At 35.5% G+C, this 26,754-nt stretch overlaps 1 protein-coding gene across 1 annotated transcript in view; it reads right to left on the minus strand.

The window, feature by feature from the left end:
• LOC127420684 (tenascin-X) overlaps positions 1-26,020 on the minus strand; it is a 56,670-nt gene extending 30,650 nt beyond the window's left edge. The window contains exons 1-6 of the mRNA XM_051663149.1: positions 25,961-26,020; positions 21,658-22,191; positions 17,432-18,337; positions 14,837-14,952; positions 1,180-1,333; positions 381-659 (exon numbers count right to left, since the gene is read on the minus strand). Coding sequence (XP_051519109.1) covers positions 381-659; positions 1,180-1,333; positions 14,837-14,952; positions 17,432-18,337; positions 21,658-22,063 — 1,861 coding nt within the window. The 5' untranslated portion in view covers positions 22,064-22,191; positions 25,961-26,020. The remainder of the gene's footprint in view (positions 1-380; positions 660-1,179; positions 1,334-14,836; positions 14,953-17,431; positions 18,338-21,657; positions 22,192-25,960) is intronic.
• Positions 26,021-26,754: the final 734 nt, after the last annotated feature.

Below are 26,754 nucleotides of genomic sequence, written 5' to 3' on the forward strand. Positions count from 1 at the left end.
TCTTTTATCTTTACAATACAAAGACAGAATAAATAGTATCACATTGTCCATAGTGACTACTGTTTTCTTCGTGACAATACTAATGTCTGCTGAAGTATTCAGTTTACACTGCCATTTTTGACTTAAACTGTTTATAATTGCTCATATAATGGCATTTTGGTTTGAAGGTATGCTTACAGTAGTTTTATTCAGGTTCTCTGATTATTTCTTTTTAGTGCACCCTGTCAAATAAACCATATTGATTAGTCACACAGTGCCATGTTCCACATACTGGGAGCTGTTTAAAAGGAAGAGAAGCTTTTATAATGTTGTTGAAGAGCAGTAAAATAAGAACTTAAGTCATCAGTTGCATACTATAATTTATCTTCCAAATAACTTACCAGGAGTTGCCTGTACAGTTGCTGGCAGGCTCTGGGAGCTATCTTTCTCCACCACTAAAGTGATGTCATACAAGCGGCCTGGCTCCAGGCCATCAATCTGGGCTGAATCCCTCTGTGAGGGGAGGTTCATCTCTGGAAGTCTGATCCCTGATCCATCTGTCTGATTGGGTACAACGGAGAGGATGTACCTGTCAATCTCTCCCAGTGCTTTCTCCCACTGGACAATGACTGATGTAGTGGTTGTCTTTACAACTTGCAAGTTTTTGGGGCCAGAGATCACTGTAAGAGAACAATGCAGAGTATATGCTTCTAGAAGTGATGGATGCAATAAAACAAGATCCACTGACAAGTAGATGGGTGAGTTTGCACATAGAAATTTAAAGGCGCTGTTATAGATTTCTTTAAAATACCACGCAAATGTCCCTAATACCTGACAGATTTCACCGAAATAGGTATCCTGAGAAATCACACTGATCTGTGTGACAGACTCTGTAAACCGCAGAAAAAAAGAAAAGAAAAGAAAAAAAAGTGTAGGGTAGTGGCCTTTGTGTTTTTTTGTTTGTTTTCTGTTTTTTGCAAAAGTTTTAGCAAATCAGAAACACTCTTTGCCCCTCAATAATTTTGTGTTTGGGTTTACTGACATCAAGCTTGATGACATAACTTTGGAAGGCTGGTTTTTTAAGAGAGGGCATGTGGTTGAAGTAAAAAGGTGTAATATGGCAAAATGATAAACTTCTGCAAAACAGCTTAAATCATATACTGCACATTTATGGCTACAGTCGTATTTGTCTAAACTCACAGGTGGTAAATTCAGCTGTGCTCTCTGCTCCCATCACGCCATCTTTCTCTCCAGTGAGGCTGACTGTGTACTCCTGTCCAGCAGCCAGTCCAATCTGAGTGTAAGTGCTCAGCCTGCCACTGATTTTGGAGGTTATTTTCTGATCGGTTTCTTTCTGTAGAGAAAGTAATGTGAAAATCATTAGACAACAGTGAAGAAGATTGCATTTAAACATTGAACAATTACATTAATGTAGACATTTCCTTGTAACATGATCTACTGAGTGTTTGTTATAGAAACTAAGCACACTAATATTCAGTCTGGTGTTTATTTACATGTTGTAATACCAGGGCAGTCTCATAAGCGAGACGACAGCATATGGACGTTTTTCCTGCACCGTAAAAACATTCTCTTCTCAGTTTGGAGGATTCCATCACAGGCTCAGCAATCTTCGGATTTATTTGCATGTTTAACCACAAAATGTTTGATTATACTTAGAAATGCATTATTTTAGTTACAATTATACTATGATATTGATATTTCAGATCTCTTAACCCAACTCCATTCTTAGAACTCTAGAATTATAAACAATAAAAAACATGTAACAGATCAGAATAATTTTAGTTACATTATTACACAATTATATACACATAAACCTTACCAATTCTAAACAATATAAAAGTCATAACAAGCAACAACTGCAGACAAAATAACTGATTTTAGTGGTAGACCGATGTATCGATTTTACCAATTAATCGTTGCCAAATGTTTGTATTTTGGAACTATTGATTATCTGCAAATATCTATTATTTATATATATTATTATATTTTTCTATATTATTATTATTTATAGGGGGACAAAAAGGAAATAATAATATAAAATTGGAATATATAGTTGTAAATGCTGAATATAGGGTTTTATTTCTGAATATATACATTAAATATAAATCCGAATATAGTTGTAAATCCTGAATATATAGTTGTACTGTAAGTCCGAATATTCACTTTAAATATAAATCTGACTATATAGTTGTAAATCCTGAATATACTGTATAGTTGTATGTTCGAATATATAAATATAAATCCGAATATATAGATTTAAGTTTATGATCAGGCATGATCATAGACAGATGTTCTTGAATAAAATGTGTAAATAAAAGTAGATCCTATTTCTAAGTAATTCAGTATTGTACAATGGTGATCCAAATCAGTTTTCCAGACCAATTGGATTATTTTTCTGCTTTACAAAATTGAAGGTTGGCCGTAACATGGACGGCAAAGGGTCCTTTGATTTTGGGGTCCTTAGAAATCTAAGGCTATAGTGCACAGAAACAGCAAAACACACCATGGCTGAGAGAGCCAGGGAGACAATCTTAAGACCAATGATGATTTAACTCAGACATTAGCAGCGGCATGTGATACACAGGAGAGGTGTGGCCCATCGAATGGCATGTCCATTACCACAAGTTCGACTGTCCACCAAACTACTGAGGTGCAGTCGCTATTCCACCGGGGTGCCCCAACACGTCCTCCGGCACCTATAATCTCATCACTTTATCACTGAAAAGCGATTATGGAAATTGTGTAATTCTACAAAATAATTAGAGAAGTCTGCCATTTTTAACTGCCTGTGACGAAGGACCCCTTGGGCTTCCAAGCTCTGGCCAGCAAGAAATTGATGAAGGAGAATAAATAATAACAATAACAATAATACTAAAATAAATAAATAAATAAAACTTACAAAAAATAATGAAAAAAAAAAACAAAAAAACATGTCATATGTGGAAGGCTGATTATGACAATCATGGTGTAAAACACATATTTATATTAAGCATGTTAACTGTTTTATTCAGATATGAAAAATTAGAGTGTGTTATCAATAAGCCTGATCACAAAGTGATTTCATAAAAATATATTTAGACTTACAAGTATATATTCAGATTTATATTTATATATTCAGATATTCAGCTATACATTCAGGGTTTCCAAATTGATATTCAGATTTATATTTATATATTCAGACTTACAACTACATATTCAGGATTTTAAACAACAGTGCATTCATAAAGTATTCAGACCCCTTCATTGTTTTCACATTTTGTTATGTTGCAGCCTAAAATGCTTTAAATATGTTATTTTTTCACATCAATATTTACTCCATACCCCATAATGACAAAGCAAAAACCAGAAAAAACTGAAATACCACATTGACACAAGTATTCAGACCTTTTGCTATGACACTTGAAATTTAGCTCTGAATTCCTTTTCTCTGGATCATCTTTGAGATGTTTCTACACTTTGATTGGAGTCAACATGTGGAAAATTCAATTGATTGGACATGATTTGGAAAGAAAAACACCTGTCTATATAAGATCTCACAGTTGAAAATGCATATCAGAGCAAAAACCAAGCCATGAGGTCAAAGTAACTGCCTGCAGAGCTCAGAGACAGGATTGTGTCGAGGAAGAAGTTAAATGGAAGAAGTCTGGAACAACCAGGACTCTTCCTTGAGCTAGCCGCCTGGCCAAACTGAGCAATTGGGGGAGAAGGGCCTTGATAAGAGAGGCGACCAAGAACCCGATGGTCACTCTGGTTGAGCTCCAGAGATCATGTGTGGAGATGGGAGAAACTTGCAGAAGGACAACCATCACTGCAACACTCCACCGATCTGGGCTTTATGGCAGAGTGGCCAGACGGAAGCCTCTCCTCAGTGCAAGACACAAATAAGCACCTAAACGACTCTAAGACTGAGAGAAACAAGATTCTTTGGTCTGATGAAATGAAGATTGAACTGTGTGGCTTCAATTCCAAGCGTCATGTCTGAAGGAAACCAGGCACCACTCATCACCTGCGCAATACCATCCCTACAGTGAAGCATGGTGGTGGTAGCATCATGCTGTGGGGATGTTTTTCAGCAGACAGGGACTGGGGGACCAGTCAGGGTTGAAGGAAAGCTAAATGCTGAAAAATACAGAGATATTCTTAATGAAAACCTGGTCGAGAGTGCTCAGGACCTCAGACTGGTCCGAAGGTTTATCTTCCAACAGGACAATGACCCTAAGCACACAGCCAAGACAACGCAAGAGTGGCTTAGGGACAACTCTGTGAATGCCCTTGAGTGACCCAGCCAGAACCCGGACTTGAACCTAATCAAACATCTCTGGAGAGACTTGAAAATAACTGTTTACTGATGGTCTTCATCCAACCTGACAGAGCTTGAGAAGATCTGTAGAGAAGAATGGCAGAAAATCCCCAAATCCAGGTGTGCAAAGCTTGTCGCATCATACCCAAAAGCAAAAAGCAAAGGTGCTTCAACTAACTACTAATTAAGGGTCTGAATACTTATGTCTATGTGATATTTCAGTTTTTTCTTTTTAATAAATTTGCAAAGTTATCAAAAATCTGGTTTTTGCTTTGTCATTATGCAGTATGGAGTATAGACTGATGTGAAAAAATAAATAAAATAATTTAAAGCATTTTAGCAGAAGGCTGCAACATAACAAAATGTGAAAGAATTGAAGGGGTCTGAATACTTGGATATATATTTATATATTCGGGATTACAACTATATATTCAGGATTTACATTTATATATTCAGATTTGATACAATTATTTCCTGTGTCATAGTAAGGAAAGACTAAGACTTTTTTTTTTTAATTCTATAAATCTAGCGACCTAAAAAACTATCGGCCGATTGATCGGTTATCTGCCTTTTCCACCACCTGAGCTATCGGTATCTGCAAAATCCACTCTCCGTCAACCTCTAATTGATTCCAAAAAATATGACAAAAAGCACAATATAAAAGGTTGAAATTTATAAGTAGCCCCTCATGACACAACAACATCAGAATGTTGAAATCGGTCAGAAGACATGGGAGAGCCAATGACATTTGACATTCCTGATATCCAGGGTTGGGAGGGTTACTTTTGAAATGTATTCCACTACAGATTACAGAATACATGCTGTAAAATGTAATTTGTAACGTATTCCGTTAGATTACTCAAGGTCAGTAACGTATTCTAAATACTTTGGATTACTTCTTCAGCACTGGTAAATGATGACTGAATTTTTTCAAATTGTTTAATTTGAGCCAGTATTTACACTATTCATCTCATAAACTGGAACACTCTCTCTCCAACATTTTAAGTCATAAATTCAGTTTGAATTCAGTGTGCCAATGTGTTGGTGTTTTCCAGTCTTTTTTTGTGAACTTTTGAAATGGTTTCTTATAATAAATGTAATTGGGTCCAGCTGAGAGTCAGGCAGACTACAGCCCCTCATCTGAAGAATGTAGCAGAACTGGATGTTTTACTGATGTCTTTCTGCTTGTATTCGTTATTTATCAGTAATTTAGAGAACTGATTGTGCATCTCGCTGTTACTGCTGCTATTTTTATTAGTATTGTCCTTTTGCTTTCTCGTGTGCGTGTCACAGCAACTGCTCTGTGATGTCATCGCTCTGGCCAGCGTGATGTTTTTGACCATGTTTACACCATCCCTAGCAACAAGCATCCCACATCTGTCTCTCTCTCTCTCTCTCTCTCTCTCTCTCTCTCTCTCTCTCTCTCTCCCTGCCTCTCCCTTTCCCTGTTTCTCTTTGTGTTTCCTCATTACTGTCTCCATTAATCTCTTGTAACTCTCTCATGTTTATTGTCATATTCATCATCTTTTATTATTTGATAAATGTAGTTTATTTTCTTTTATTTTGTTTGACTGGTTCCAGCACACTGCCTCGCTTTCATTATTGTTCTCTCCATTTTTCTTGCACCCACCCATTCATGCTTTGTGTGGGAAAATGTGCCTTTTCTGCCCTTTTCATTTTCTCTGTGGCTCTCTGTGTCTTTTTCAATGTATCTGTTGTTGTTTTCATGTGAAACACCGATACTTGAAGACTCTTTTCTGTCTACAGTCTAGATAGACAGACAGACAGACAGACGGACATTTAATCTACTTGTCCAGACTGTATGTTTGTTTGAAATGATGGAACCGCTGATAAAAAAACAAAACAACAACAACAACAACACACTTTTCAGTCATATCAAAGAAAATACATAATTATCTAGATATACTGTATATATAGAATAGTCAGAATAGTCAATACTCCAGTCAGACTTCCAAGCAACGGTTGCTAGGGTGGGTAGAGTCACGTTGAGTTAACCTCCTTGTGGTCGCTATAATGTGGTTCTCACTCTCAGTGGTGCGGGTGGTGAGTTATGTGTGGATGCCGCAGAGGATAGCGTGAAGCCTCCACATGCGCTAGGTCTCTGCGGTAACGCACTCAACAAGCCACAGATGTGCGGATTGACTGTCTCAGACGCAGAGGCAACGGAGATTCGTCCTCTGCCACCCAGATTGAGGCGAGTCACTACGCCACCACGAGGACTTAGAGCGCATTGGGAACTGGGCATTCCAAATTGGGGAGAAAAGGGGAGAAAATCCAAAAAAATAAAATAAATAATTAAATAAATATTCTGAAAAATACAGAGAAATAGGCAAATTTTCATAGCCATATTGCCCAGCCCTACTGTTGTGCCATGAAGAAGTCACTGCTGTTGTTGTTTATTTCTGATTCAAACTTCAACTGTATATATATACAGGTATATATATATATATATATATATATATATATATATATATATATATATATATATATATATATATATTTTTTTTTTTTTTTTTTTTGACAATATAGATGTGGGAGTACAATCCACAGTTCACAAGATATAATCAGCTTTATCTTGTTAGAAAAAATAAGCCAAATAATATTATTAAATATAAGAAGAAGAAGAGATTTTCATTTTATGAATTGTATATGGCATAACTGATATATGGAAACTATAAATGAAAAAGAGTCCATTTAAAATGGGCTTTTTATTTAGTATTGACACATTTCTGGTGCAAACCCCATCCATATCTGGGAATATCCAAATATAAGGACAGATACAGATCATTTTGTCATTGCAACAAATCCAGACACAGATACAGATAATGGCTTTGCTGCATACCGCTAATAAATATTGTAAATGGATTAAAATGAAGATGTGTTTTTTTAAAGTGCTTGAACATGGGACTAGTGATATTCTAGTTCCATACTATAAATCTCCACCTTTGACCAGCCCCGACTAGTAGGTGGTGATCTGAAATGCCAAAAAACAAAAGAAGTGAAAGTGAAAATGGAGATTTATTTAAATATTGATATTATATTGAAATATTCTCACCCACACCAGTCATATCGCATCAGAAGACATGGATTAAACCACTAGAGTCACATGGATTATTTTATGCTGCTTTATGGAGCTTCACAGTTCTGGTCACCATTCACTTGCATTGTATGGACGTACAAAGCTGAAATATTCTTCTAAAAATCTTCATTTGTGTTCTGCAGTAGAAAGAAAGTCATACACATCTGGGATGGCATGATGGTGAGTAAATGATGAGAAAACTTTCATTTTTGGGTGAACTATCCCTTTAATTGCAAACTGAGTGTAATTTCCTTAAATATTTACTACTTTATTTCAGTTTACTTCTTTTCTTTTTATATTGTTTCTTGCTCTTTTTATGCATTATTATGCATTATTATTTCTGTTTAGTCTTATGTTGTCTGCTGTATTGTCTTCATAAGTTAGAGATAAATGGTTGTCTCCATTTCAGGTCTTAAATACATCACAGGATGATGATGTGAAGGAGTAATTTTCCATTGTCTCTGCATGGTATTAACACTTATTGAATTTCTGCCGGTCAAATGAAGCCAGACCGAGCACTGAGCAAGACACAACGAAGATTATTCAATAAACTATGCAAATTTTTTTTTACCATCACTTCATCTCCTGCCTTCTGCCTTCTGCTATTGCCCTGCCTCTTTGGGCTGATAGAAGAATTACCATGACAAGGTGTTGATGTTGACTGGTTTCTAAAGATTCTAAAATTTAAATATATTCTGACGGAGAGAGAGATCAAGTAAGAGACTGAAAATAGCAAACCCTTGATTCATTCAATGTCTAAACATGGTTTCTTTCATCGATAAGGTATTAAGAAAGCGGTTTAGTGAAAATATACTGAGCAGACAGTATTACTATTCGCTCAGAGACATTTATACAATGTTTATGCTTAAATTACCATAATGTATAGTGTAAAAGTCACAAACTCATGCTCAGAACTGGGTCTCTGTGATAATTACACATTTATTTATTTTTCTCTATGATGGTCTTTTAATCTTTGTAAGAATAAGGCCTGAGTGCTGAGGATTAGACTGAAGCACTTCAGATCATGTTGCATGTAAAAATAAGAGCTTCAGGATGTTTGGATATTTCAGAGATTACAGCAACATCACATTTCATTCCCGAAGCATCTGCTGCAATCTCTCATGGATAGCTTTACGTCACCCACCCCACAGCAGATTAACAGCATATGTTTCTTAATAGGCAATTACTGCTAGAAACAGGCCATCAAATTGAGCTGAAATCTCCCTTCAACCTTGAGACCAAAATAGATTATGTGACCACGAAAGGACAGAAGAACTGAAACTGGGGTGGGGGGTTGTCCTTCATGCTTTTGACAGAGTTTTCTATCAAATTATCGCCCTGACACAACACAATACAACTTTGTCCATTTGTCCAAGTTTGTATCAGTGATCCAAATAAGATGTTTTTCTGTTGGAGAGATTTATAAGCACATTTGCAGGCAGAAACCCTAATTTATGAAAATCCGCCTATAAAGCAGAGTCCAAAAGTATTGTTGTTTATGTTTGTGGACAAGCTCTTGTATTGCTGTTGTATTCGCATAATTAATGAGGTAGGTCTTTGCAAGATTTGGGGACTATTTGTTCCTTGGAGTTACACGTGATCCTGTTAAAGACAAGTCTCTCCTACTGATTGTAAGTGCAACACTGTCATTACTGAAAAAATCATGTTGTCTTAATTAAACATTACTTGCAATCTCAAGATCTCACATCTTACTTTCTGTTGTCTCCTTATTAAAGAAAAAAATAAATAAATCAAAAGATTTCCCTGAACTGATGGTTTTTGTCATTTCTTTCATCAAGGAGGATGGGATCCATTTGCACCCCCCTCATTTCGAGCCCTGACACCAAGTTACGTGAACTTAATTACACAAGTTTTGGAGATGCCATTACTCAGTTCAACTGAGGGAATGAGTTTACTCAATCAGTTGATTAAAGTCAACGTAATAGGGTTTTCAGTGAATATTTCAGAGGGAAGATTATTGCCTATCAGCAGGGCCGGATCTAGGGGGGTGCTAGAGCGGGCTTTGGCTCGCATCATTTTCTTGCATGATTCTGAACCACAAATTAGAATAACTGTTATTCTACATAGACAATGCATAAGTGATACAGTAAATCACAACATTATCTCAAAGACTGTATGGTTTAGTGGTAGAATTGTTATTCCATGAATCAGAGACCTGAGTTCAATTCTTGACTGGACTTTTTTTTATTTTTTGATCAGCTAACAAAAATTGCTTATAAATGTGGCAACAAAAAGGGGAAAAGGAAAGATGTCACCAAAAGCAGAAACAGCAATTGCAAATACATCTCTGTAATTGCAAATACATGCAAATACACTGCTCAGACTAACAGCCTCACCTGTTGTTCCTGTCAATCAGACATGCAGTGTCAACCAATGAACCAAAAATGCGTGAGGGAGGGCGGAGCCATTTTATTATGTTGTTCAGATTGTATTAGTTTTGAATTGTTACATTTATATGCACTTTGTTTATATACAATAAAAAGTTATACTTTAAATGCAAATGCAAACCAATGCATTTTTAAATACATTGTGGATAAGGTAGAGTATGATTTCATTTAATAATTTAATTAGAATTGTTTTAACACCAATCATAGTCAAACTATCACAAACTGTTTTTTTTTTTTTTTAAAGAGCTGTTTAGGAGCCAAAAGAGCCAGCTCACTGAAAAGAGACGGAATGCCCATCAACTCAGTAAACTTCCAGCATATAGACTCTGACAGCTGTTTAGAACCAGAATCGGACACGAACAATTCATTCTTTCTAATATATTATTCCAGTGGGTTAGCAAAATGGCCTGAACTGGTTCGTTCACAGTTCAGTTTGAATCGATATAACAACTGACTCACTTGCTGAATCACATGCATTTGGAGTGGTTTCTCAGTGACGGTGACAGGATGATAGACTACTTTAGAGAACAAAATGGGATTATTTGTCACAAACAATGTAGATATTGTGTCACACGCAAAGACTAGTAAAATGGCACCTGTCATAAAAATGTGAAGACATCATGATTTTTATTCCTGATATTTTGGTTTTGGTGAATATTCCAAATACAATTTTTTTTTCCTCTAAATGGAAATTTTGAAAAAAAGAAAAGAAAAACTTAAGGCATCTTTTTTAATGTACATTTTTTTTTCTCACTAAGGTTAAAGTCGTTTGAAGACTTGCAAGTCATAACAATAGATTAAGAATATCCAACATGATCTCATGAGTATTCGTATGTATAATTACGTAAAGTGTGGTTCTAGCTCATACACTGCATGAGCAGTTTTTATATTGTTGAAAATTGTTTATGTTTATGAGTAGAGTGGGGTTAAGGGATCTAAAATCTATAAAATAGTAAAAAATTTAACTATACAAATATTTTTACAATATTTAGTATTCATAAATATTTTTATGTTTCTAAAGCTGTAAATACATAAAAATGTGTATGCTTTACATGCTGTCAATACGTTCACATTGTTCAAATGTACAAAAATGTTATATACGAATAGCTACATATAATGAGATCAAGCCGGAGTATTGAATTGATTTGTTCACGTCTCATTGTGAGGGTCAGGTTTTCATACTTACAAGTTGATTCAAACCATTTATTGGCACAATTTCTAATAATGTTACCAGCCTGCTGCTCAATAAATAACCTATTTTTACTCTACATAGAGGCTACGTAGGCTACATCTACATTTGGCCCTGGCCAAGGGTTGCTTTTGGACTCTGCTTGGAAGTATATCACAAGAGGAAAACGTTTGCAAAATGTTCAAGTTGAAAAAAAAAAAAAAAAAAGATTATAAAGACTGTTATTTTGTGATGCCAATACTATATACTTGTTGTTTAAGGGTTGTGGCAGTTGTAGGATGCAGCCCTACTCCTGCCTCACAACATCTACCCATCACTTTAGCTCATTCTAATAAAAAGGATGCTCATTCTGGATAACACACATGTTGTCAGAAAAGAATGTTTGCCTCAACTACCAGTTCTCCACCTCTGGTCCCTCAACATAATAAGAAATTGGACCAATGTTAAATTATTATAACTTAGAACATAAATTTTTTTTACAATGATCTTAATAGCATGATCCCCACTGCCATTAATCATGCATCAATTGCACCTCGCTCAGCCGCCTTGTCCCTCCATCCTTCTCATCCCCTCCTGAAATTTCAATTTCTTCTCTTCACTGGAACTTCCAATAACTCTTACTGAGCACTCCTACTGCCTCAACAGTCATGGTGACATGTGGTGTCCGTCCTCTATGGCTGCCCAATAAAACATAACTTTCATAACATTCATAGCAATGGCTGATGCGTATGGCTTCATTAATTTTGAGGTTAAATGCATGCTTACCCGAGCTAGAGATGGGTGCTTTCTACCTAAAAGTTTGAAGGCTGTAAATCAGTTCAGGGCTTCAACCCAAAGCAAATAGTAGCTTTTTCCATTGCCAGATTAGGCCCGTTTTATGCCCGCGTAAACATTTATTATTTTAACTTTGGAAAAATGTAGAGTTTGGGTTTCCATGGGAATTGTAAAATGCTTCACTGCAGTACCTGCTATCATCAGATTGCAACAACAAAAAAAAAAAAAAAAAAGAGCAGAGCGAATCTCATGAAAACATGTCCAGGTCACATTTCACCCCAAAATCAAAAGAAAGAGATAAAAAATTATATTTTACATAAAGTAAATGATGCTTATTTAGGACCATTGAGACTTTTTGAATTTTGTTTTGGCATTGTTTTCATGAAAATTACTCATACAACTACATTTTCTTTTAGAAGAAAATACCATTTCTTCTTCTTTTTTTATTTTTTCCTTTTGATTTTGGGCTGATATATGAGACTGGCATGTTCTTCACATGTTTCATGAAATTCACCAAAATGTAAGAAATTACAGTATTCTGCCCTAAAATAAGAGTTCCATTTGATGTGATCTCAGAGTGACCGCATCACCTAAATGTCTTGATTTTTATGAAAACAATTAAATGTCTACAACTTGGTGTTGTTTCACCACTGGAAAATCCCACCCTGACCAAATGATCATAACAACTGTAGAATGGGAGCAGGAATGGGCCTCCAAGAATAATCTCAGACAATGGGGTGCCTGAGCTTCATTAACTTACAGATCATATCTTTTAGGGTTCTTAATTTACATGGAGAGCAAAACATTAAGAGGCACACACTGGTGAAAAAGTTTGAGTGTACAATGTTTGTTGTTCGTTGTTCAGTTCGTTGTTCTTACAAAAATCAGGATAGGTCAGTGCTTTATGGCATCATGGCAGTGACCTCATTTTTACCCAGTTAAAACCTACATCTATTATTTACCCATTTGCTCTTTTACAGAGCTGTCAGTGAGATCACTACTCGTAATGTTTGCTTATAGATGAGCATCATAAAATTGGTGCCATGACCCTGAATCACTCTAATGATGTTTCAGCTACACTGTATAAATGACCATGTGCAGTAGTTAAAGAGGTCACATCATAAGGAATCAATTTTTCCTTGATCGTTGAGATAAAAGAGCTCTGTGAAAGCCTACTGTAACTTTCAAAACTCAAAACTTTCTTCCAAGTCCAAGAAGAAAAATGTTGTTATGTGCTGTTTAATAACTTGTTCTGAACTTCTTATTATTCCTAAACACTAGTGTTGTATGAAGTACCCAATCACCATATTTAAGTAAAAAGAAAGATACCTTTATGTAAATTGTCTCAAGTAAAAGTTAAATATTTTTATTGTGATATACACTAAGTAAAAGTATTAAAGTAACTGACAATAAAGGGGGTCATGACATGAGGAATCACATTTTCCTTGATCTTTTCACATATAAAAGTTCATGGTACTATAAAAACATACTGTAATTTTCAGAACTCAAAAATTCCTCCTGACTGCAAAACGAGTATTTGTTGAAACCAAGACTCATTGTCTACTTCCTCCACATTGTGATGTCACACTGTGGTAGACATTTGCATCGGACGGCCTCCACAACAACACATCAACACCTACTTTACCTTAGCACTTCTGTAGCTCCGCCCAGTAGCGGTGAAATGGCAAGTAGAGAGAGCAGTTCAGTCAAGAGCAGAGAGCCAATCAGAACAGTGGGTGTGTACTGTCAAGTCTTAAAGGAGAAGCAGCACCAAAACCAAGTGTTTCTGACAGAGGGTCAGAAGGAGGGTGGAAAATTATGTTTTACATAAATGTTTTATATTATTATTATTTTTATTTTTTTGTGTGTATGTGTGTGTGTGCAAAATGCTTTACTAATATCATAAGTGACAACGTTTGTAAGAACACACGCACACCAAAAACGAACTTTGTAAGGAGCCGAGTCAAGGTAACAAGTAAGATGTTTTTGATAATATCAAAAGTGAACCTCAAGGAACATATTAAAATAATTTAAAAAAAATGCATGTCATGACCCCTTTAAATGTACTTAAGTTTCAAAAAATACAAAATAAGCACTGTCTTCTGTCGTTTTTTTCCATTAAAAGCAGGAGAATTTGGTAAAAAAATTAAATAAAAAAATATAGCATTCGAGTACGATTATTGTTTCCCACCATTCTGATTCCAAAATACCACACACCTATTCATGACATGGCATTACATTGTATATGTCAGTGCTCGTTCTGGAAGATAGAGAGAGATGGTGAGAAAAACTGCAGCACTTTTAACACAAAAGTACAGTACATGTGTAGTTGTGATAAACTTGTTATAAACACTATACTGCCTAAACTACGACACTGTGATCAAAGGAGAAAGGGGTTGTCCTGTATTTGGCTGGTAGAAAGATGCGTCTGACGCATGTGTGCATAGATGCGTCCTTTGAAAAGCCCTTATAATAAGTCTACCTCAGACGGATTGATGAATTCAATTGCAAAATGGATTGTTGTGGACTGTAGGTCAAAGTTATATATTATATTTATGTTTCTTAAAATATAATAATTTATAATTATTTACTCATTATATATTGGATTATTTTTATTTGGGGGCCTTTCTCAGCAAATATTGACATATGCGATTATTTGTGATTAATTTAATTAGTTATTTGGTATATCATGTAATTAATTTGATCATTTTTATTTATTGACAGCCCTAAAAAGAATTCATTTACTTTTTTTAATTTGTATGCCTGTTTTTGCCACAAAAAAAACTTGATTATCATTATAAGTGGATCTCGAATATAAAAATTAAAAAAAGTTTGATATGACCCCTTTTAAGAGCTACCTGATCTTAAAATTTACTTTCCTTGGTGTAAGCACATATCAGATAAATAATAAATGCGACTTGAATAAAATCAGTAAATTTTGATCTCCATATGGTGATTGTTAAGGAGTGATCGACTACACATGAGTGGGGCGTCATTAAGAATCATGATCATCCTTTATGTTCTACACACAGTAATGGACTCATACAGTGCATGTGTTGTTTTACCATGCTGGTGAAAGTGATGTGGTATGTGTCATACTGCGCTGCTGGTGGAGTCCAGAACAAAGTGACAGACGATTCAGTGATGTCCCGAGTGCTGAGACCAGAGACACCCGCCAGTTCTGGAGAGAAAACCAGACACATCCATGAACACTCAGCCGAGTCTACATCTCTCCCATTCAAATCCATCTGGTTTTAATTGAGGCATTAACGACCGTGCTATAGTGTGATTTCTGCTGACCTGCTGCTGTATTCATTCAAATAAAGACAGCGTGAACACTTAGGGCAAAATGTAATATTGCTGTGTGACCAGGTTATTTGAACACCGCCATATGGAATATAAAGTCTCTTTTTAAAGTTAATGTCTCCTTAACGCTATTACATTATCTGATGAATTTTTAACAGAAAAAAGTGGACAAAGTCAGATGGCCTAAAACTCTAATGTGGATATGCTATTTTCCATGATTAGGGTACAAAATGGGGCTTGGCGCCCTTAAAAACTGATTTTATTTATTTAATTTGTTTAAAGAACCACAAGTTCAAGAGGTCAAACTAATTTTATATGAGCTGTTTTACTTTATATGATGTTTACAATTATTTGACCCTGTTACAAACCTTTGGGACATTTAAAACACAGCTTTTTGTGGTTTTGTTATTTTCCAGCAATAAACATTAAAGGAAGAGTTCAAAGAGCCCAAAAATGAAAATTCTCTCATTATTCACTTACCCTGATGCCATCCCAGATGTGTATGACTGTCTTTCTTTAGCAGAAGAAGAAGATAGATTTCTGTTAGGTCCTTATAATGCAAGTAAATTGGTGCCAGCACTTTGATGGTCCAAAAGTCACATTTAGGCAGCATAAAAGTAATCCATGCGACTCCAGTCGATCAGTTAATGTCTTCTGAAGTGAATCGATAGGTTTGTGTAAAAATAAATAGATAATTAAAATGTTATTAACTTTTAAAAAATGCTTCCTGCCAGCAGTTGACGCATCACGTAGCTGTCGCGTGACACAAGCGTGTCAGCGAGTTCAAGTGAGAATTTGGAAGTGGCGCTTATTTACAACAGAAGAACGAACGTCACGTGAGAGTTCGGCCATTTCAAACGGCATCAGAGCCCTGGACGGAAGCGCTTTTAAAGTTAAAAATTATCAACTTGTTTCTTAAAAAAAACCTATCGATTTGCTTCAGAAGACATTCATTGATTGACTGGAGTCGGATGGATTACTTTTATGCTGCCTAAATGTGACTTTTGGACCATATTTTCATTTTTGGGTGAACTTTTCTTTTAAAACATTTAGTATTAAAATCAAATGAACATTTATGAAATTAAAAACATGGTTCTAAATGGTCGCAGATTAGCCTAAACTAAGTTATTTTAGCCCAAATTAAGCTGGCTAAAAGGGTCCAAATAATAATACATGTTTTAAATTGTAAAAATTTAAATATAATGAGATTTGAGGTTGTTGATTGATGGTATATGCTTCTGTTGTAGCCATCAGAATGCATTCATTTAAAAAAATTAAAAAAAAATAAAAAATATATATATATATATATATATATATATATACTTATTTCACAGTATAATTCCTGATGAAGAACTACACTACCCATGATCCTAAGGGAAAACGATCCACTAATCAGAAAATTGTGGCCAACAAAGCACGCCAAAAGAGCTCTGCAACGACTGTACACTCCCATGATGCACTGTAAATGACACAGTCAAATAGCTTTCTCTACACTCTTAAGCTACTTATCAGAATATTTGGCAAGAAAATGAAAATATATGGTTTCTATACTTATAATCAACACCTTTAAATTAACAGTTTTATATTTTTCAAAAGTTTTTATTTTGATTACATCATTTGTAGTGCTTCATGGGATTGTAGTTCATTCCCTCATGAAAGACATGAAAAGTACACAGTCTTGTACCTTTGTCTTTTTGTCCAACTTTTAAATATATATACTGTGTATATGCTTTAACTCAAAGTTTGGAATGTAATTCACCTTGGAGCTGGTTGGTTTGGTTCGTGGCTTTGAACACTTTAAGGAAGGTTTTCATGAAATCCTTATGGAAAAAATGAATGGGAAAAATACATCCAGAACCAAGACGGTGAAAAAGCGGGTGGACACTGTTGCTATTCCTTGTGGCAATGCTGAGAATCCAACGCATACTTGCGTTGCATTATGAATAGCAATGCCCGATAAAACATGGTAATGCGCAGTGCTGGATAAATTACTCAAATAAGTAATCCACTACAAATTAATAACTACTTTTCTAAAATTGTAATAAGATTTCTTTACTGGTGGTTACTACATTGAAAAGTAATCACATTGCTTAATTACTTTACTTTTAAGTTGCTTTCTAAAATGTTTTTTTCACTCAATGAATTAAAAATAATGTCTATATTTCCTATATACTGTGTTTGCTTTAGTTTATATTTGTCTATATATTTGTTAATTGTCACACAAAGTCAAGGCTAGTTGTGGGAGTTTCCCACTTGTGTTGGTGTTCATGTGTGCTCAACTTGAAAATACAACCATTCCAACATGAATTGAATGCACCATAACTGTAGATATATAAACTGTGTGTAGCACTCACCAGAGTTGCAGTCAGCCCCTGTGAATCCAGACTCGCATTCACTGCAGTTGGGCCCAGTGAAACCACGGTGACACACGCAGCGGCCCTTCACACAGCGCCCTCTGTTACTGCAGTTATTGGGGCAGGTTTTGGTGGAGCAGTCCTGACCGGAGAATCCCATGTCACACACACACTTCCCATTCACACATCTGCCTCTGTTGCTGCAGTTACCGGGACAAGCCTTGAATGAGCAATCCGATCCAGTAAAACCGGCGTCACACACGCACTGGCCGTCGACGCATCGGCCCCGGTTACTGCAATTCCTGGGACATGATCTGGACGAGCAGTCCGGCCCCATAAAGCTGCTCTCGCACACACACTGTCCATTTACACACTGTCCGCGTTTGTTGCAGTTCCCAGGACAAGACATCTCGGAGCAGCTGGGTCCTGTGAATCCAGAGTCGCACACACATTTCCCGTTCACACAGCGGCCACGGTTATGGCAGTTTTCAGGGCAGGTCTGCGTCCCGCAGTTGGGCCCGGTAAATCCGGTGGCACATACACATTTTCCATTTACGCAGAGGCCTCTGTTGTTGCAGTTATCAGGACAGGTCAGTGTTCTGCAGTTGGGCCCGGTAAAACCGGCATCACACACACACTTGCCATTTACACAGCGTCCTCTGTTATTGCAGTTATCGGGACATGTATTGGTGGAGCAGTCTGGACCGGTGAAGCCCCTGTCACACACACACTCTCCGTTCACACACTTGCCCCTGTTGTTGCAGTCATCAGGGCAGTCGGCTATGCTGCAGTCAGCACCACTGAATCCCGGGAAACACACACATTTCCCATCTACACAGCGGCCCTGGTCACTGCAGTCATCCAGACAATCGTCTGTCGCAGGACGAACTGTGGTACATACTGCACCTGCAGACAGATACATGTTAAAATACACAAAACATTTTACAATGTGTTTCAATATAAATGTCAACTGCAACCTTTATTACACTAATGTTAACTGGCATTAAATTGACATAAATTGACTCATTGACTACTGGCAATATATCAGAAAGGCTGCATTGCCAAACTGGTCTCATAGAATCACGTTACTATACTAACTAAGTGTTTGCAGAGAAGCCACTATCTGTATCTATGTGGGCAGGGCTTAAACTGGAAGTGTGTAATATCTATATAAAAAGATTTTTAAATTCACCCACTTATGCCTTTTATAATTCATAAAATTATTTTCATCATCATCATTATCATTTCTAACCAGATGAAGAACATCTGGTTCTGGACAAATATGTATTGTAGACTTTGAAATGCTCTCTCTTATCATCCATATTAAAAACAAACAAATAAAAAAGTAATCTCTCTCTCACTCTCTTTCTCTCTCTCTCTCTCTCTCTCTCTCTCTCTCTATATATATATATATATATATATATATATATATATATATATATATATATATATATATATTTTTTTTTTTTTAATAATAATAGAAAAAAAAGATTATGTTTTAATAGGAATTAAATGATAAAAGCATGATGTGGCACAACAGTAGGCTGGGCGATATTGCTACAAATAACAAATTATATCTCAATATTTTTCAGCCTATTGATGATATTCAATATTTCAATAATTTGCTCTGAAATGATTTTAAAGTAAAAAAAGTATGTATATTATTTATTTTTTTAAATCAGAGAAACCATCATTTCAACCAAACAGTCATTCTAAACAAGTACATTTAAAATGTTTAATGCATGAAGTAAAAACCTAGTTAAAAACAATGAAGGCATGTTGTCCACAGTTTTACACTGAATGAAACATGAGATTACAACATGACCATCTAATTTGAACTTGAAATCACATCGTGCGCATTTTCATTCACAAACTTTACACTTTAGTCATTTTAGATTTGTTTATCTAAAATAGCACTCTTTGTATAGAACTGCCTTTCTGAATAAGTTCTTCAGCTTCGGCCACGGCCCCATCACCAAAAAGTATTTTTACTGGGCTTATTGTACATATCACAGCTCTTTCCTGGTGAAATGAACACTAGAGGTGTTAAAACCACAATGACTTTTATTCACGTTTATACAAATCACGAGTAAAAAGGCAGCTGTTCTACTCGCTAAGTAAGATTATAATCACTAATTTTCTATCTGTTCCTCACACAATGCTATCTTATGACATCAAAACACTTTTACTATAGCACATGACTTTTAAGGCATACATATTAATGTTTTCATTACAACACCAACTACATTTACTAGCTTGTTTAAATGTGATCGTATTGTGTGGTAGCTGAACTGATAGGAGACTGGGGTAGTCGACAAGTCCTGAAGAGTGAGCCAAAAGTTTAAAAGAAGCACCACAAAATGGCGTGGTTAATTCAGCAATTGTGTGTTTTTTTTTTTTTGTTTTTTTTTCACATTTACTTTCACATTTTTATGACACTTTTGGTTAGGTTTAGGTTTAAGGTTTAGATAAGGGAGGTTGGTTTTGTTGATTTAAAACTTGAGAGAACATTAACCTTTAAAACCACATTTGTTTGGGAGAACTTTTAACTCGCTTTCAGCGCCCCCAAGTGGACATTTCACCTCAAAACTGCAGCAAAACGTGTAATAAACCATGCAATGTAATTTTGCTAAAATTTCACCGCAGTCACATACTTTCATGAAATCAGGCTGGATAATGTCTTAATATCTTTTGCAGTTGTGTGTCTTGTGTACATTTATCTTGTTTAAATATTTGTACTGGAAAACAAGACAAAGATACTTACAGTAGAAAGCAGTTTTTTTAGATTGTGGAATACTAGATGAGATTCAGCACATACTGATATTTCCGTTGGAGGGTAATCTGACACAAAACAATGTTAAACTAGTTTTATTTGGGAAAACTACAGTTTTATTCAGTATCACAGAATGGCTATGTTTTTTGTTTTCTATCATTAGTATTAATATTTTACAAAATTAATCAAATCAAATGTACCTCCTGTGTATGATCATGCATGAGGATAGGAACTGAATTAAATCTGACTTTCAGAAAGCCCTAAAAGATGTATTCAGAATTTCTGTGAATTTCTGTCATCTCGAACCAATCCTAAAGGTTTCTAATCTTTATCAAGTAAAATGTATCTACTAAATAAACTGGAATACTGAAAAAAATAAATAAATAAAAATGAATGACATTTTTCTTTATCCAGTTAGATTTTATTTGATTAGGATTTCCTATTTCCTTAAGGATCCTTTGAGTGTTAATAATGACTATTATTTTGTAGCTCATGTCTTGTATTTTGAAACCCTGTCTTTGGGTCTACTGTGTTCAAACGTTTTGTGTTCAGGAGTGGTCTGTATTTATTTATTTGTCTAGTTACGTCCAAGTTTTGATGATTAGTTGTGTCCTATGATTAGTTCTGGTCCAATTGTCTTATCTTGTTTATCCTTGTATATTGTTGTTATGAAGCTTTCAAGTGCACCTGGAAAGCCCATTCATTCGAGATGGGCATTTGTTATTATAACCTATTATGCATTCAAGTAGGAAACTAAATTTGGAAGAAACCAAACCAAAACAAATACACAAAATGACCGTAAAAGCTATTTTTTTTCTGTTGTACTGGTGAATAAGCAAGTCAATGCACCTGCATGAATTTTACATGACCTACTGAATATGATTTCTAAACACATTATTAGATAATATGCATAAAACAAACCATCATTAGCTTTACATAAGTTTACCATAATATCTCTTATACATAAAAAATAGGACTATTATTAACTAAAGCACTGAGATTGAAATTATTTTTACATAATTCTAAATAAGTGTCATATCGACACACCCTTCTACAACCCGAAAAAAACTGAAATGTCAGGTGAAGAGTCACACCCACCGATGACATGGACCAATGGCAGTAAGAATGTGTTTAGCATCCGTCAACAGTATGATATTTTCCTTAAAGTTTGTGCTAGCAAATATTTTAAACAACATCAGTGAACTCAAAAACACCTTCTTTTTGGCCAGATTTTCTTTGAAATGACGTCACACCTGTTCTTTCTTCGATTTCACTACAAGTATGTTAGCACATTTAAAGGTTAAGACCAGCCTTAACGTAAAACTCTAAAGCAGATTTATGAAACTGGCCCCTGAACATATCCTTTAGTATATTTTTGACAACAGCTATAGTATTGCTTAGCTCATGAGAGCTGGTCAGGTCTGGAACATGTCACCATCAGGAAGATCTTTACCCTTGCTCTGCTGGGAAGTGCAGCATCCCTCTGGACCACCACAATTCTCTCTCAGGTCTGACACCTCCTTCTCCAGTCTTTCAATACGATCACGCAGGGCTGCAAAATCCACCTCACACCCTCCACAACCTGCCCCTGACCCTGGCACCAGATGGATCCGATGGGTCAACACCAGAGGAGAATCAGGGTCCAGGTCTATCTCTTTGCCTCTGGTCTTGTCCTGTGCACATGTGTCCGAAACCACAACTTTAAAAGGCTGAGGTTTGATAGCCCTGGACACGTGTTGAGATGCTGTCAGCAGATCTTCGCTCAACTGAGCAGGACTCGGCAAGACCAACAGCAGAAGAGCCAACACAAATGCCATGTTTGACGGCAGGAAGACCTCCAAAATCAATGAATGTTTCATTGTTTTGTAAATGAGAATGTATTTTATGATAGTCAGTTCAATACTCAAAGCATTGATTCAGATTTTCCACATGCACTGTTGGCTCTCTGTCAATGCTCTGGTTGAAAACTCTGCTGTTCCCATTCAACCTGTTTCAAACAAATATGAATTTCAGTCAGTTTTATAATACAGGATTCCAAATGAACACTCACCATACAATGAGTCCACAGTCTAAGTTATCATGAAACAAGTTAAAAAAAATGTAGGACCGGACTTGATTTTTTCCATTAGGGATTGATTGGTGGGAGAAAAGTGGTCTCTATATGTCTACTTTTTGTCCAATTAAATGCTCTCTAATTAATATTATTTGCCACAGACTAGAATATGGTTCATGGCTGTGATGTAACTAAAGGTATTGGCTATTTTAAAATTGTCCAGCCCTTTGATAAATAACTGTTTCCATGGGAAACATGTCAAGACAGGCAAGAAAACAGCACTCGTCAAGCCGGTTCATAGGGCCTTTAAGTTGAGTCTAAATAATACTGTCACAAGGTACTACACAGCAGCTTCCATGTCTGTCTGCCAGATAAAATCAAGGAAAGTTAATGTCACAACCTCACCAAACATCACCTCAAGTGAACAGATATTTAATTAGCCCAAACTAAAAATACCAGTGAGCAATAATGTCTTGGGTCACTATTACCATATAGCATAGATAGCAGTTCTGCTATGAATTACTTTACCTGTGAAAATTGGGGAACACAAATGTTACTGTCAAGTCATTTTTATTTGTATAGCACTTTTCACAACACACATTGTTTTAAAGCAGCTTTACAGAAAATGAAACTGTAATATTTATAGAGTCTTATAGTCGTCACTGTGCTGCCATTTTTTGTTTGTCTATTGTCACATTTTTGTCACACTATTCTTTGCAAAAATGGTTTATTTGTGACAAAGTGGCAGGTAATATGTTGGTACATGTGCAGCACACAAAACAATTTACCTTGTTTTCCACAGGGGCTTCCTGAAGTGAATTGTGGTTAAACCAACTATAAGGTATTAACAAGGTGTTTTTATTTATTTTTGTATTTATTTATTTTTACAAGGTGCCATAGCTATATCTGAGCATGCATGAGTAGATATGAAAAATAAATAAATAAATATTTGTATTTACAACAATATATTTGGATTTACATATCATATATATATATATAAATCCTGAATCTATAGTTGTAAATCCAAATATAGATTTTTTTTCCATATCCGATTTATATTCAGATACAACTATAAATAAGCAATTTGTTGGTTGATTCCCCATGAAGCTCTGTGGTGCTTTTAAAACATTGCTCTGTTTGTTTAAGCGGCCTGACCAGCCTGGCACAGCAACTTTGACTCAACCAACGCATGAGTTTGGAGCGACTGCAGGACTACCTGTTTCCGACCAATGTCAGACAAGGGGGAGTGTTCAGGAAAACCTATCTGAAAAAATCCTTATGCTATTGGAGCAGAAATTAAAATGTTTTACCTTTAAACAAGCAGTTTCTTATTAGATTGTTATTTAATTGCTTTAAATGAGCTGCAGCAAAGCATCACTCTTTTGAAATGTTGCGCTGTTTTTTTCCTCATTCCTCTCCTGATGAATTTCCCTGCACGTCTCATTTTTTCTCTCCATTCATAATCAATTCACCCTCACATAAATAAGCAGTCCAAACTCTGGCAATCTCTTACAAAAGTTAGATATTCAGTGAAACTTACTAATTAACAATCCAGACAGACAGATAGACTCTGCATAATATGTTTCACATTCTCATAATAAACTATTATAGTCAGAGGTCACATAACCAACTGACAAGATCAAAAACAGCAGCTTGTATTGTGATTGCATGCAGAACCTCTCCATCTAGAAGATACACCATCAAGACTGTTTAGTTTTTACTATGTAACTCTCTTTAAAAGATATTTAGGTAACACTTTACAGTAATGTTCCCTTTTTTAAGGGGTTATAAAAAGGTTTATTAATGACCAATAAGTCATTTAAAAATGCATTATAAATCATATGATATGCAGTTATAACAACATGAAAAAAGGGTGAATTCCATGCAAAACCTGCCAAATAGTTAGCATTTTAACTTACATGTTACAAATGCTTAATACATACACTTATTCATATTTATTAATCTAAAACATAAAATGAATGATTCATGCCACAATGCAGCAAAAATAGACTATTTTAGTGACATTCAAAGGAGGGATTATGTCATTTTGTGTTTATATTCATGACTGTAATGTCTTGACTCACTTGTGTTGTCTCTTTTTTTGTCACGTTGATGTCAAAAGAATGGTGTAACTGCGAGTGCTGTCCCAACTTACCTAGTCCTAGTTACCTAAAGTCCTCTGCAAAAAAACATTTCAGCTCTTCATGCTCATTCACCACATATATCATATCATAAAGACTGATGACCATTAAATAAAACTGAACTTTATGTACATGGGTTACTAATGATGGCAACTTCTTAAAAAAATATTCAGACATGCATGTGTCCACTTTACTTTAAGGTACATTTTCATAGGTTACTAATGTTGAAAATGTGTTATTAAGTTATTTAGAACATGTGAGGTAAAATAACCCACTAATTGGCCAGTCATTGCACGACAGTCACCCTTTTTAATCATCTTGTTATAATTGTATATCAATTATTTATAATGCATTTTTAAATGAGTTATTGGTCCTTAATGAATTTATAAACTCCCCTTTATATGGAACATTCATGTAAAGTGTTACCTGCATTTTTAACCAGGGTATGACGTTACATCCAAACCACCTTGGGTGATGACCTCTGACCCTTACTCATAATTCTCTATAACTGTTCTTACTGCTCTGGATAAAATTAAGAGACCACTCCAAATGTTCAGTTTCTCTGGATTTAGGTATGTGTTTAAGTAAAATGAAATTTTTTGCTTTATTCTATAAAGTACTGACAACATTTCTCCCAAATTCCAAATAAAAATATTGTCATTTAGAGCATTTATTTGCAGAAAATGACAAGTGGTCAAAATAACAAAAATGTGTTTTTAGACCTCGAATAATGCAAAGAAAACAAGTTCATATTCATTTTTAAACAACACAATAGTAATGTTTTAACTTAGGAGGAGTTCAGAAATCAATATTTAGTGGAATAAACCTGATTTTCAATCACAGCTTTCATGCGTTGATCTTTTCATGTACAGTCTTTCACATTGCTGTTGGGTGAATTCATGCCACTCCTGGTGCAAAAATTCAAGCAGGAATTCAACAGACACTGGAATGGAATGGCTGCCATACATGTAGAGATGCTGATTTAAGAAACATTTGGAATGGTCTCTTAATTTTTTCCAGAGCTGTATGTTAAGTCATTGTGTTTTTATTTATGATGAGTGGTGATGCACCAACTTCCTCTGGAAAATGTACCATTATCTTCTATTGCAGTGGACAGACATGTAACTCTCTCAAAATAAAAAATACATACAAATTAAAAGATTGGGAATTATTATATTGTTGTAATATTAATTGTTGTAAAAGAAAAAAAAAAAATTCGCCTTTGCACTGTAAAAAAATCAACCCACTCAAATTGGAGGTAAGTGGTAAGTACATTGCACTTTGTCAACCTCTTAGAATTTAATTATTGGTTTAGACAATCAAGTTGAAACTCTGACAACTGATCTACTTTTATAAAAATAATTTACTCATAAAAGTATATATGACAGCTATTATTGCAAGTTATATGTCTGGAAATAAAGATGTTGTCATGACATACTGATTTAATGATTCTTGCATTAGAAAAGTAATATTAAGCTAATGCTTATTTGATCAATGACACACCATCTATATGGTGAATGCTCATCAAGTCTGATCACTAGAGAATGAGCGGCAGATCTTACCTGGAGAGTCTGTGATGCCTGATGCTCCACCACAGTCCGATTGCTCTAGCACTGCTCTCAAAACTCCTGATTGACTGAGGAAGAGAGAGAGGGAGAGGCAGAGGAGGGGAGGAAGGCAGTATAATTTCCTCATACTTGAAGAATTTTCCTCCTTCTCTTTCTTTCTCTGTCTCCCCCCCCCCCCCCCCCTCTCTCTCTCTCTCTCTCTCTCTCTCTGATGTAATTCTATGTGCTTTACAGGTCCCTGTTGGGTGGTGCGATTCGATGGAAAACATCTGATATTTTAGATATTTTGAATGACCAGATTGAATCTTTCATGTTTTGAAGTCATCTTGGGGCATTTCTCCTTATTCTCCTCTCTTTGACCTGTTTTAAAACCTATCTGTGCATTTAATAAAGAAGCCATCTTCACATGGACACAAGTTCTTGATTATCTGTCAGTACGCTTTTGGACAGACACATCTTTCAGTATTTAGATTTTGCTCTTAAAATGCAGCTGCGTTAAGATAGCGGCAAATGGCAAGAGGGAATGTCCAGAGCAATACGCTGCAGCACGTAAAATAAATGACATGCCATGACATGACAAAACAGCTGCATGTAATTAAACAATGAATGTATTCAGTTGTTTGCTTGTTTGTTTTATGTATTATAATAAAAAATATAACAAATTAGGGGCTTCCATCTGGATATATTATTCTGTAATAAATTATAGAACTGACACTGAACTAAAACTAAATGAAAACTAAATATTCTAAAGACTTTTAATAGCAGAGATTGAAGAAAAAGCAACTAAC

Source organism: Myxocyprinus asiaticus, chromosome 30 (genome assembly GCF_019703515.2).
Source record: "Myxocyprinus asiaticus isolate MX2 ecotype Aquarium Trade chromosome 30, UBuf_Myxa_2, whole genome shotgun sequence".
NCBI classification, from domain to species: Eukaryota; Metazoa; Chordata; class Actinopteri; order Cypriniformes; family Catostomidae; genus Myxocyprinus; species Myxocyprinus asiaticus.